Source organism: Muntiacus reevesi, chromosome 1, assembly GCF_963930625.1.
Source record: "Muntiacus reevesi chromosome 1, mMunRee1.1, whole genome shotgun sequence".
In the NCBI taxonomy this organism is placed as follows: Eukaryota; Metazoa; Chordata; class Mammalia; order Artiodactyla; family Cervidae; genus Muntiacus; species Muntiacus reevesi.
The window spans coordinates 82,057,631-82,070,505 of record NC_089249.1 but is presented as its reverse complement, the minus strand read 5'-3'; the positions used below and the strand labels follow the sequence as shown (position 1 = coordinate 82,070,505).

The window sequence follows — 12,875 nt, the reverse complement described above, 5'->3', positions numbered from 1 at the left end:
CAGAGGGGCATGGGTTCCATCCCTGGTGGGTTCAGGGAACTAAATCGCACATGCCACCTGGCATGGCCAAAAACGAAGAAATGAACAGACTAACAGTTAAATCCTGGACAAAGCACTTTACAAAAGAAATGATACAAATGGTCAATAAGTAATGAAAAGGTGCTTAACATCATTTTTAACCAGTGTCATACAAATGAAAACCACAATGAAATACCACAATGTATCCACCAGAAAATATCTACTTCTGCTTTATTGACTATGCCAAAGCCTTTGACTGTGTGGATCACAACAAACTGTGGAAAGCTCTTAAACAGATGGGAATACCAGACCGCTTTACCTGCTTCCTGAGAAATCTGTATGCAGGTCAAGAAGCAACAGTTAGAAATGGAACAACTGACTGGTTCCAAATCAGGAAAGGAGTATATCAAGGATGTATATTGTCACCCTCCTTATTTAACTTCTATGCAGAGTACATCATGAGAAATGCTGGGCTGGATGAAGCACAAGCTGAAATGAAGACTGCTGGTAGAAATATCAATAACCTCAAATATATACATGACACCACCCTTATGGAAGAAAGTGAAGAACTAAAGAGCCTCTTGATGAAAGTGAAAGAGGAGAGTGAAAAGTCTGGCTTAAAACTCATCATTCAAGAAACAAAGATCATGGCATCCGGTCCATCACTTCATGGCAAATAGGTGGGGAAACAATGGAAATAGTGAGAGACTTTATTTTCTTGGGCTCCAAAATCACTACAGATGGTGAGTGCAGCCATGAAATTAAAAGACACTTGCTCCGTTGAAGAAAAGCTATGACAAACCTAGACAGCATATTAAAAAGCTGAGACATTACTTTGCTGACAAAGTAACTTTGCTGACCTAGTAATTTACTAGGTACTACCTAGTAAAGGTAAGGATAGATATCTAGACCACTATACATATGTATATATATATACATATATATACTTTTCTGAGTATATACTCAGGAAAAATTGGTGTACCTGTCCATCAAAATGGAGATATAAGAATTTTCACAGTAGTTTTATTTTAAATTGGCTGTGCTGGGTCTTCGTTGCTGCTTCGGTTTTTCCTCTAGTTGCAGTGAGCAGGGGTTGCTCTTTAGTTGCGGTGTGTGGGCTTCTCATTGTGGTGGCTTCTCTTGCTGCAGAGCATGGGCTCTGGGGCTCCAGTAGTTGCAGCTGAGTAGTCGTGGTTCCCAGATTCTGGAGCGAGGCTCAATAGTTGTGTTGCACGGGCTTACTTGCTCCACAGCATGTGGGATCTTCCTGGACCAGGGATTGAACTTGTGTCTCCTGCATTGGCAGGTGGATTCTTTACCCCTGAGCCACCAAGGAACACTCTATACGTAAATTTTATAATAAGTCCACACATAGTACCAGTATCAACAACCTCATATAAGCAGATGATACCACTCTAATGGAGAAAGTGGGTAGGAACTAAAGAGCCTCTTGATGAAGGTGAAAGAGGAGAGTGAAAAAGCTATCTTAAAACTCAGCATCCAAGAAATGAAGATCATGGCATCCCATCCCATCACTTCATGATAAATAGATGGGGAAAAGGTGGAAACAGTGGCAGATTTTATTTTCTTGGTCTCCAAAATCACTGCAGCCATAAAATTAAAAGACACTTGCTCCTTGGAAGAAACGTTATGACAAACCTAGACAGTGTATTAAAAAGCAGAGACAAAATAAAAAAAATAAAAAAAAAATTAAATAAAAATAAAAAGCAGACACCATTTTGCTGACAAAGGTCCATATGTAGTGAAAGCTATGGTTTTTCCAGTAGTCATGCACAGATGTGAGTTGGACCATAAAGAAGGCTGAGCACCAAAGAATTTATGCTTTTGAATTATGGTGCTGGAGAACTCTTTGAGAGTCCCTTGGACTGCAAAGAGATCAAACCAGTCCATCCTAAAGGGAATCAGTACTGAATATTCATTGGAAGGACTGATGCTGAAGCTGAAGCTCCAATCCTTTGGCCACCTGATGCAAAGAGTCCACTCACTGGAAAAGACCCTGATTCTAGGAAAGACTGAAGGAAGGAGGAGTAGGCGTTAACAGAGGATGTGATGGTTGGATGGCATCATCAACTCAATGCACGTGAGTCTGCATGAGTTTGAGTAAACTCCAGGGATAGTGAAGGACAGAAAAGCCTGGTGTGCTGCAGTCCATGTGGTCGCAAGGAGTGGGACCTGGCTTAGTGACTGAACAACAACAATAGTACCAGTATATGAGTCGTAATTATGGTTCCATGGGCTTTCCTGGTGGCTCAAGTGGTAAAGAATCCGCCTGCAATGCAGGAGACCTGGGTTCAGTCCCTGGATTGGGAAGATCCCCTGGAGGAGGGCATGGCAACCCACTCCAGTATTTTTGCCTGGTGAATCCCTTGAACAGAGGAGCTGGCAGGCTACAGTCCATGGGGTTTGCAAAAGTCGGACAGGACTGAGGGACTAAGCCCCGCAGCACAGGAAGACTCAGAGGAGAGGAGAATGGAATGCCGGTGGGCATTCCCATACACACACTTGCATACATTCACATACATCCAGTATGCGATTCTAGTTAGTTTGTTCCGAGGTGGGTGAGGAGCTGTGAGTTGGGACAACTGCAGGCAACCTTGAGAAAATCAGAGCTGAGAGGGGGTTTCTAATTCCATTTGCCATGGCTTTACAAAGGACTTTGACACTTAAACCGTTAAAATCTTCACAGAAAACATGTCAGGTGGGCATTTATAATCCCAATTTTACCCATGAGAAAATTTGGTTGAGGAGGTTGAGCAACTTGCCCGATGGAACCATATGACAAATGGTGGCCCAATAGTCCCATCCGGAGGTTCTGATTCACACTTCAATACAATCGCTATTACCCACTCTCTCAGGGGGCGCCATCGTGTCCTGGGTACGGGAGTCTTGGAAAGCACAACAGAAACATCTCAATAACTACATGTAAGGTTTTCAACGGCTGTGTACAAGGCGGAATAGGTAGGCTTGACGGCCGGCTGGGGTATGCATGAGGTGGTATACTGGACTTGCAAACGAGTTCAGCGAGCGCGTACTGACTTGCTGTTGTTGTTTAGTCGCAAAGTCGTGTCTGATTCTTTGGGATACCCCTCCCCACCAAGGACTGTAGCCCATCAGGCCAATTAGGGAGTATCACTTTCGGAGTACCCCTCCTCTTACCTCCGCCTTCAGGAGGCGGGGCCACAAAGCGCGGGAAAACCGGCCACGACTCCACCCCACTACCCGTGCTGGGGGCGGGGAAGACGAGAACTCTTAAATGGGTAACGGAGGTGGGGCGAGTTTCTCCACCCCCTATCTCCGTGCTTAGGAAGCCTACCACAGTGCCGTTTTAAGATCCCTTTTGAAATGGACCTGGCCACGCCAGCACCCTAACGTCACCTCTGCCTTACTTCCGGCCTGCAAGCCCGTCCCAGGCTTCAGGTGCCTGTTCCTTCCACACTACAAATCCCGCCCCCGCTACGAGCCCTCCTGCAGAGGGAGGAGCAGTGGTTGACGCCATCGCCCAAGAACTAGCCCTTGCGAAGATCCCATCCAAGTAGATTATATGACGGTTTAGATAGGGGGAAAACCGTGAGGAAATGGTCAACCAGATGACGTGATGCTTTCGGTGACGTCCCACTTTGTGACTTCTGCACGGAAAGACTGACATTGGGGTGTTGCTTGAGAAAACAGTGCAAATGAACCCACACATCCGGGTTCCACTCAGGGCCAACGAGGTTCTCCTCAAAATGCCCAACAAATAAAAAGCAGAGGGTTCTGAAATTTGCATAAGTGAACTGCAGGCTTCTTGGATCGTGGCCAATAGGGAGTGAAGGGGCGGAGACGCACCTGGGTTAGTCACCGCCTCCAGTAGGAAAGCAGGGAATCAGATTGGTTTCTTTCTAAGCGACAGTCGCGGAGGTCAATCATTTTTGAGACGCACAGATGGGGGCAGGTGGGCCCCGGCGCAACCAATGAGGAGAAGCATCTCCAGAAGGACCAAGCTTCTTGCCCAATGATGCCGGGAAGGCTGTACGGAGCTGGTTCGGAGCGGCAGCACTTAAGGCCAACCCAGTGTGGAGCTGGGCGGGGCGCAGTACTGAACGACGGGGGCATTGACCAATGGCGAGTGCGAAAGCGGGCAGCCCAGACCTGGAACGCGAAGGGAGCTGAGGGAGGGGGAGGCTGAACCGGAGAGAAGCAGGAAGTAGCGGCGGTCGTGGAGAGGGCGGCGGCGGCGGCGGCGGTAGCGGCCGGAGCCGTGGGGAGACCGCCGGGTCTCGGCCCGCACTGGGAGCGGAACAAGAAAGCGTGTCTGGGGTAAATACCCGCCTTTGGCCCCGCCCCCTGGGGGGGCGGGTAAATACCCCCGCCCCTCCCCCACTTGGTCAACTACCCCCCCCCCCCCCCACTTCGCGCCGCCCCCCGGGATGGCTTCTACTGTGGCCCCGATGCCGCCCCCGTTCCTTGGGGCCGGTGGGCGAAACTCCCAGCCTGTTGAAAGCACAACCCCTAGCAGGGTAAACGTGGAGGGAGGGTCGGGGTCCCAACTCCTGGCGCCCCCGGCCCAAGAGGTGTCCGAAGCGCGGCCCGGGGACTGGAAGCTGCGGGATGTCGCGACCTAAAATGGTGTCCGTGTCCGGGGCTGGAGGTGGGGGCGGGGGAACTGGGCCAGGCCGGAGCGGAGCCTGCACCCCGGGTCAGCGTCCGGGCCCGGACGGGACTCAACCTCGAGCCCCGGGCCGCGGCGCGCCTTCCGATTCCTCTCTGGTCTCGATAGAGCCTCAGGAGTCCGCGCGGGGAGGAGGCTGCGCTGCGCTGCGCAGGGAGGGAGGGAAGGAGGTCGGAGTTGGGACGGACCCCGGCTGGAGAGCTGCGAGTCAGGCAGAGACTGTCCCCTCCCCACTATCTTTCCACGCCTCCCCTACTCCGGTATAGTCCTGGGCCGGGAGGTGCGGCGCGGCAGCTCCCTAAGGGCCTGGCCTGGCCTGGCGGAGGCCCGTCCTTCCTTTCGCACGCGGGTGAGAACTAGAGAACGGCGGCGCGCCTCAGTTTCCCCTCTGACTTCTCCCATGTACACTCCGCCCCCTCCCCTGGACATGCTCCCCGCGCAGGTCCTCGGCAGATGGCAGAGACTTAATTCAGCCCGCTGCCCAGCTTGGCGGCAGCCTAATCGCCCCCGGCCGCCGGCCCCTCGCCCTCCTCTGCGCAGCAGGCCCCGGGCCAGGGAAGGGGACGCGGGGCCCCCACCCGACCCAAGCCAGTTCACCCTCTTCCTGTTCAACTCCTTCCTTTGGCTTTTGGGGAAGAACGGAGGGAAGGAGGGGGGCTGGAGCCCAACAGACAGGGCGCAGCAGCCGCAGAAAGGCCTGGACTGTGGGGCGGGGGAAGCCTCTACGGCCTTGAGCTCCGCTGCTTGATCTACTGCCTGTTCCTGACTATCCGATGACCTCTAAGTCGCTTGGACGTCAAAGAGGGAGTTGCTTGGGGGAGGCAAGTTCGTAGGTGTATTCTCATAGCCCCCATTGATCTGTGCTCCACCAGCCCACTTTTCTGAGGGCCGAAGCGGAAGGCGGCTCTGGCCTCTCAGGGTGGGAAGGGCGCCGGGGCAGGGGAGGGCTGCAGCCATCCAGCAGGGCAGACACAAGGGTAGAGGGCTTTGTTTAAACCCAGAACCTGAAGAATTAAGTAGAGGGGGATGAAGGGAGGACTCCCCTTTCTTCCTCTAGTTGGTACCCTCTCCCTCCACCCCCACCTTGGTCCCAGCAATGCCAGCTGCCACCTGCTGGGACTCTCTCCAGTTACAGTCTAAAGGCTGGAAGGAGGTGAGAGAATTGGCCTGGGAAATGGCTTGCATCCTGGGCAGGGAATGGGCAGGAAAGAGACTTCTTCAGTTGCTTCTTCCTAGATATAGAAACACTGTGGGGAGAGAGAGATAGGGAACAGACCTGGGTCCCCCACAGGCTCTCGGCTGACCCTGTTGGTTTAGTACTGCTTTAGTCTCTTGGGATTTTTTTTTTTTTTTTTTTCTTGTACTGGGACAGGTGGGGGTTGGCTGAGCCTTCCAGGGCCACTGTTGCCAAGGGAAAATGAAAAGGGTGAGGAGTGTGAGTTGGGGATAACCCGAGGTGAGGCGCTCAGAGGAGAAATGACGGGGGTGAGGGGCCTGACTTTTCCCCATTGTGGCAGCTGTGCTGGATAAGCTCATACCCTGGAGTTTTAGTCCTGAGAGAGCAAGATGGGGAGGCGGGGGCGGGGTTGGCGAGGGGAGGGCCAGGCACTCCTGGGAAGGCAGGTGAGGGAGCAGCAGGTGTTTGTGACAGCAGAGGCCTAGGCTGGGCCCTTGTGACCAGGCTGCCGGCACGGTTTTCTGCTGCTTCTTCTCTTTGTCTCTTTCTGTTCCTGTGTCTTATTCTTTCCATTTGGGTCTCTTGGGCAACTTCCCTGAACCCACTTCTCCCTGTTCACCCAGCTAGATCTCCAAGTGCCAGTAATGACCCCAAGTGGCCCAGACTTGACCTTCCCTGACCCCTGACTCTCGTCTCTGACCCCAGCCCTAGATTTTCAGTGCTTATTCTCTCCCAGCGCCTTCTCGGCCTGGCATGTCCTTGTCCTAGCTGTAATAATCAGTTATTCTGTGGGTTCTGACTCTCAGGTTTAGGATTCATATCATGCTCAGAACAACCCTGTGTTAAACAAGTTGCTTGCCCACTGTTTCAGACAGCAAGAGTAAGGCAGTTGAATAACTTGCTTATCCAGTAGGCTGTTGATAAGGCTGGAACTGGAATCGATCCTTGCATCTTGGCTTAAGTTGCTGCCCTTTTGTGCATATGGCCTTTCAGATATTTGTGGACCCCCAGAAGATCCATGAAGAGTATGAATGGATCCCAGGCTGCCGTGAATGAGCTTTTAAACCTAGAGCATTGTGTACATTCGCCTCCTTAATAGTAGTATTGATTAGTTGATTGATTCTGTGCTGGGCACAGGAGGGGTTGTGGTGGTTTCACCAGGACGCTCGCAGAGCTCCCTCCGTCTCTACTGTCTTATCTCTCAGCTGTGTTTCTGAGACGTCTCTTTTCCTTTGCTTTCTCTGGATCTTCTATGGATCTTTCTCTGGAATGTGCATGCTACCTTCCTTTCCAGTTTTAGGGTTTGGCAAAACAGGTGCCTCCATCAGCTCTGTATGATTTGCACTATGATGGAGGTGTACCTAAATCAGTGTGCATGGGCTTCTGAGAGGGAATGTATATGGAGATCCTGAGGGAGGAGATCCAGAGTTCCTGCTTTCAGACATCTCAGTTTCTCACTTTTTCCCCTATTCTCAGGTCTGGGACCAACTGCCATGGGGGACATGAAGACCCCTGATTTTGATGACCTCCTTGCTGCCTTTGACATCCCTGACATTGACGCAAATGAAGCCATCCACTCTGGGCCAGAAGAAAATGAGGGGCCAGGAGGCTCCGGGAAGCCTGAACCCAGTGTAGGAGGTGATTCTGGAGAAGCAACAGCAGCTCCTGCCGGAGATGGCCCTGGGGGGCCCGCCCAGGCCTCTGACCATAGCCTGCCACCGCCGGACGTCTCAGCAGTCAGCGTCATCGTCAAGAACACTGTGTGTCCTGAGCAGTCAGAGTCCCTGGCTGGGAGTTCAGGAGGGGAAGGGGCCCGGGTTGGGGGAGTGACGAAGGAAGGCCCTCTGGGACCTCGTCTGATGCAGAATGGTTTTGGGGGCCCTGAGCCATCCCTTCCAGGAACCCCACGCTCTCCAGCTCCTCCCAGTGGGGGTACCTGGAAAGAAAAATCCCTGGAAAGTAAAGCTCCGCTGGATCTGTTTACTCATTTTGGGCCTGAGCCAGGGGAGCACCCTGATCCCCTTCCTCCCTCTGCACCCTCCCCACCTCGGGAAGGGGCCCTGACCCCACCTGCTTTCCCCTCTCCCTTTGAGCTGACCCGGGAGAATGGCCCAACCCTGCTGCCCCCCACTTCTCCCCCACTGCTGGGGTCCTTGAAGCAGGAAAGCTGCAGCCCCCTTCATCCCCAGAGCCTTGCCCAGCCAGGCTCAGGCACTAGTCTTGAGGCCACAGGAGTCCCTGCCAGTGCCTCCCCCTCCCAGGCGGCAGGGGTGTCCTTCTTCAAGAAGTCTCCGGGGCACCAGAGCCCGCTTGCCTCCCCTAAAGGGCCCAGCTGTCAGCCCCTGAAGGAGGAGGAGGATGAGGGACCAGGAGACAAGTCTTCCCCGGGAAGTCCCCAGAGTCCCTCCAGTGGAGCTGAGGCTGCAGACGAGGACAGCAATGACTCCCCCGCCTCCAGCTCCTCTCGGCCCCTCAAGGTGCGGATCAAGACTATTAAAACATCCTGTGGAAATATCACAAGGACTGTAACCCGGGTCCCCTCAGACCCTGATCCCCCTGCCCCCTTGGCTGAGGGGGGTTTCCTGGCAGAGGCTAACCTCCTGAAGTTGTCCCCGGCAACCCCAGCCCCTGAGGGTCCGAAGGTGGTGAGTGTCCAACTGGGTGACGGCACAAGGCTCAAGGGCACGGTGCTGCCTGTGGCCACCATTCAGAATGCAAGTACTGCCATGCTGATGGCGGCCAGCGTGGCCCGCAAAGCGGTGGTTCTGCCCGGGGGCACTGCCACCAGCCCTAAGACGATGCCTAAGAATGTGCTGGGTCTGGTGCCCCAAGCCCTGCCCAAGGCTGAGGGGAGGACAGGGCTGGGGACAGGGGGGCAGAAGGTGAATGGCGCCTCGGTGGTAATGGTGCAGCCTTCTAAGCCGGCCACTGGGCCGGGGGCAGCGGGTGGCACGGTGATCTCACGGACCCAGTCCAGCCTGGTGGAGGCCTTCAACAAGATCCTCAACAGCAAGAACCTGCTGCCTGCCTACCGGCCGAACCTGAGTCCGCCAGCTGAGGCTGGGCTGGCCCTGCCACCCACGGGCTACCGCTGCCTTGAGTGTGGGGATGCCTTCTCATTGGAGAAGAGCCTGGCGAGACACTATGACCGCCGGAGCATGCGCATTGAGGTCACCTGCAATCACTGCGCCCGCCGCCTGGTCTTCTTCAACAAGTGCAGCCTGCTTTTGCATGCCCGTGAGCACAAGGACAAGGGGCTCGTCATGCAGTGCTCACATCTGGTCATGAGGCCGGTGGCCCTGGACCAGATGGTGGGGCAGCCGGACATCACGCCCCTGCTGGCTGTCCCACCTGCCCTCGGACCTCCAGCCTTGCCCGCCTTGGGCAAGGGTGAGGGGGCCGTCACCACATCCGCCGTTACTGCAGTTGCCGCCGAGGCCCCTGTGCTGCCGCTCTCAACGGAGCCACCCACCACGCCTGCCACCTCTACTTACACGTGCTTCCGCTGCCTGGAGTGCAAGGAGCAGTGCCGCGACAAGGCTGGCATGGCTGCCCACTTCCAGCAGCTCGGGCCCCCCGCCCCTGGGGCCACCAGCAACGTGAGTTACCTTTCACAGCCCCTCCCTGGGAAGGGGACAGCCAGGTGCCATGGGGACAGGGTCTAGGAAGGTGTGTGGGCTTGGTTAGAAGGAATGAGGGACAGGCCAGGCCCCTCCTCACAGACTCACCTTGTTTTGACCCCCTCGACAGGTGTGCCCAACCTGCCCCATGATGCTCCCCAATCGCTGCAGCTTCAGCGCCCACCAGCGCATGCATAAGAACCGACCTCCCCACGTCTGTCCTGAGTGTGGGGGCAACTTTCTGCAAGCCAATTTTCAGACCCATCTCCGGGAGGCCTGCCTACATTTCTCTCGCCGCGTAGGATACAGGTGCCTCCCACACCTTCTCCCCATATGTCAACACTTTTCCTCCTGTACTTGATGATCTCGTGGCTCCTGGGACCAGCCTTTTAGAAGGCGGGCCCGTCTCTCCTGCTGAATCACTCAGCCGTGCTGTGTTGACGAGTGCAGCCTGAGCTCTCTCCTTTTCCGTTGCTCCCCACAGAGAGGAGTGAGCAGGGCCACCTCTGCAACACCAGCTCTACCTCCACAGGCCTCCCCTCCCGGACTGGGTTCTGTGGCTCCTTCCTCCACCTGCTCATGGTCCACTGCTGATTAACTTCTCAGGCCACCCGGTCCCCGAGAATGAGTGTGGGGTTGGGGGTGGCTGTAGGGATGCCCCCCACTCACCGCTGTGCCTCCGACTTTCTCCCCAAGGTGCCCCAGCTGTGCAGTGGTGTTTGGGGGTGTGAACTCCATCAAGTCCCACATCCAGACGTCACACTGCGAGGTTTTCCACAAGTGCCCCATCTGCCCCATGGCCTTCAAGTCTGCACCCAGCGCCCACGCCCACCTCTACACCCAGCATCCCAGCTTCCACACGCAGCAGGCCAAGTGAGACCTGGGGAGGGTGCATAGGGGTGGGGTGGGAGGAGTGGGGATTGGGCCTTGATGGGGCAGGATGTTGGCACTGTCCCCTCCTTCCACACAGGATGATCTACAAGTGCGCCATGTGTGACACGGTCTTCACTCACAAACCCCTCCTCTCCTCACACTTCGACCAGCACTTGTTGCCCCAGCGTGTCAGCGTCTTCAAGTGCCCATCTTGTCCTCTGCTTTTTGCCCAAAAAAGGACCATGCTGGAACATCTCAAGGTACAGGAGTCAAGGGACGGAGGTGGGGTGCTCAGCTGTATCAATCCGGGGTTAAGATCACACACCCCTCTGGAAGTGGGAGCAGGGGAGAAGCCAGGACTTGGGCAAAGCCAGGCCCTCCCCCACCAACAGCCACACGCCTTGTCTCCCTCTCACAGAACACCCATCAGTCTGGGCGCCCGGGGGAGGAGACCGCTGGGAAAGGAGCTGGGGGTGCCCTTCTGACCCCCAAGACAGAGCCCGAGGAGCTGGCTGTGTCTCGGGCAGGGACCGCTGCCCCTACTGAGGAATCTTCTTCCACCTCAGAAGAGGAGGAGCCGCCCAGCTCCCCCGAGCCCCCTCGCCCAAGCAAACGGCCCCGGCGAGAGCTGGGGAGCAAAGGCATCAAGGGCGGGGGGGGCGGCCCGGGAGGCTGGACCTGCGGCCTCTGTCACTCCTGGTTTCCTGAGCGTGACGAGTATGTGGGTCACATGAAGAAGGAGCACGGCAAGGTGAGGGGCTGCGCTGGGCTGGCCTGTGTGGCCATGGGGACGGGGTCCCAGGTGGGAGCCTGGCTCTGAGATCCCCCACTGCCTGCTCTCCTAGTCAGTGAAAAAGTTCCCCTGCCGCCTGTGTGAGCGCTCCTTCTGCTCGGCCCCCAGCCTGAGGCGCCACGTCAGGGTCAACCACGAGGGTATCAAGCGAGTTTACCCTTGCAGGTAACCTTCACCCTGTGCCCCTGTCCTCTTCTCTGTCCAGCAGGGTGCCCCCGACCCTGGTTCCCCAAAACACCTTCCCACCTGCCTCTTAGGTCTGAGTGGACTGACGGTTGAGGCCTCCCTCTGCTCAAGCCACGAGCCTTGGTCTTTGGGCTGTGCCCCGGCGCCCACCCCGCCCGCTCTCCCCTTTAGGTATTGCACAGAGGGAAAGCGCACCTTCAGCAGCCGCCTGATCCTGGAGAAACACGTCCAGGTCCGGCACGGCTTGCCGCTCGGGGCCCAGTCCCCTGGCCGGGGGAGTGCCCTGGCTCGGGGCCCTGGTGCCAGAGCCCAGGTAGGCGGAGGCCCGAGCTGCCGAGCAAGGACGGTGGGAGTGGGAGGCTGCGGGACGTGGACGCGGCCTCAGGGCGCGGGGTGGGGGTGCCGGGGTCGTGGGACCTGGACACCCAGTTCCTTTCCTCTTTTCTCCAGGGGCCGGGACGGAAGCGCCGCCAGTCCTCAGACTCCTGCAGTGAGGAGCCTGACAGCACGACACCTCCAGCCAAGTCCCCCAGGGGCGTACCCGGGTCGGGTGGCCACGGCCCCCTGCGCTACCGGAGCGGCGGCTCGGCAGAACAGAGCCTCGTGGTGGGCTTGAGGGTGGACGGTGGTGCCCAGCAGTGCCTCGACTGTGGCTTGTGCTTTGCCTCACCTGGCTCCCTGAGCCGTCACCGTTTCATCAGCCACAAGAAGAAACGGGGTGTGGGGAGTGCCAGTGCCCTAGGCCTGGGGGATGGGGAGGAAGAGGCCCCTCCTCCTTCCAGGTCCGACCCAGATGGTGGAGAGTCACCCTTGCCTGCTTCAGGAGGCCCGCTGACCTGTAAGGTCTGTGGCAAGAGCTGCGATAGCCCTCTCAACCTCAAGACCCATTTCCGCACACACGGCATGGCGTTCATCAGGGCTCGGCAAGGGGGCAGCGGGGACAACTAGGGCCCAGGCCTGGACTGAGCCCCTCCCTCTTCCTTGGGAGCCCTGGGTCACTGCTGCTGCCTGGTCCCTGGGCTGGGGAGCTCCATTATAATTCACGTTTTGTTCACCTCCTCTTCCGCTAACCCCCAAGGACAACCAGCTTTTGAGGATGGTAGTTACTTGCGGTCCCTCCTTGGGTCCTAGTAGAGTGGGTCCTCCATTCCTTCTTTCTGAGCCCAACACTAATTATTTTCTTGCTGCAGCCCCCCATGTGGGACGGGGGTGGGGGGAGGATGGAAGGCCTGATCCTGGGGTGGTCAGGGACACTCCTCGCCTCTGTGGGCACGGTGGCGGCCCCATCCGTGTCCCAGCATGCCCTTCAGACTCACTGGCACTCCAGCCCCCACCCCTGCAGTGCCTTTCACTTTTTTTTTTCCCCAGAAATCCAGGGGGGAGGGGGGTTGGTGGGGTGAGTCCTGTCAAGGGGGTCCCAGGGAGAGGAGGGGGACAGGCTCTCAGGAATCCTTTATTCTTGTAGTAATAATACTAACAGTGGGGGAAATGGGAGGGAGAAAACCAGACCATTAAAACTGCTCGTGGTTTAATCCCCAT

The 12,875-nt window shown here is 56.6% G+C and overlaps 1 protein-coding gene across 3 annotated transcripts; it reads left to right on the top strand.

The window, feature by feature from the left end:
• The first annotated feature begins 4,198 nt into the window (after positions 1-4,198).
• ZNF687 (zinc finger protein 687) lies at positions 4,199-12,740 on the top strand. 3 transcript variants are annotated; one of them, XM_065904300.1, is made up of 9 exons: positions 4,199-4,335; positions 7,341-9,463; positions 9,615-9,793; positions 10,181-10,357; positions 10,455-10,617; positions 10,776-11,108; positions 11,203-11,315; positions 11,508-11,649; positions 11,787-12,740. In XM_065904300.1, the coding sequence occupies exons 2-9, from the start codon at positions 7,358-7,360 to the stop codon at positions 12,282-12,284; spliced, it is 3,711 nt and encodes a 1,236-aa protein (XP_065760372.1). In that variant the 5' UTR covers positions 4,199-4,335; positions 7,341-7,357; the 3' UTR covers positions 12,285-12,740. The 3 variants fall into 3 exon arrangements, with proteins under 3 accessions (XP_065760372.1, XP_065760386.1, XP_065760381.1); XM_065904309.1 differs by lacking the exon at positions 4,199-4,335 and adding an exon at positions 4,460-4,535; XM_065904314.1 differs by lacking the exon at positions 11,787-12,740 and having other exon boundaries at positions 11,408-11,542.
• Positions 12,741-12,875: the final 135 nt, after the last annotated feature.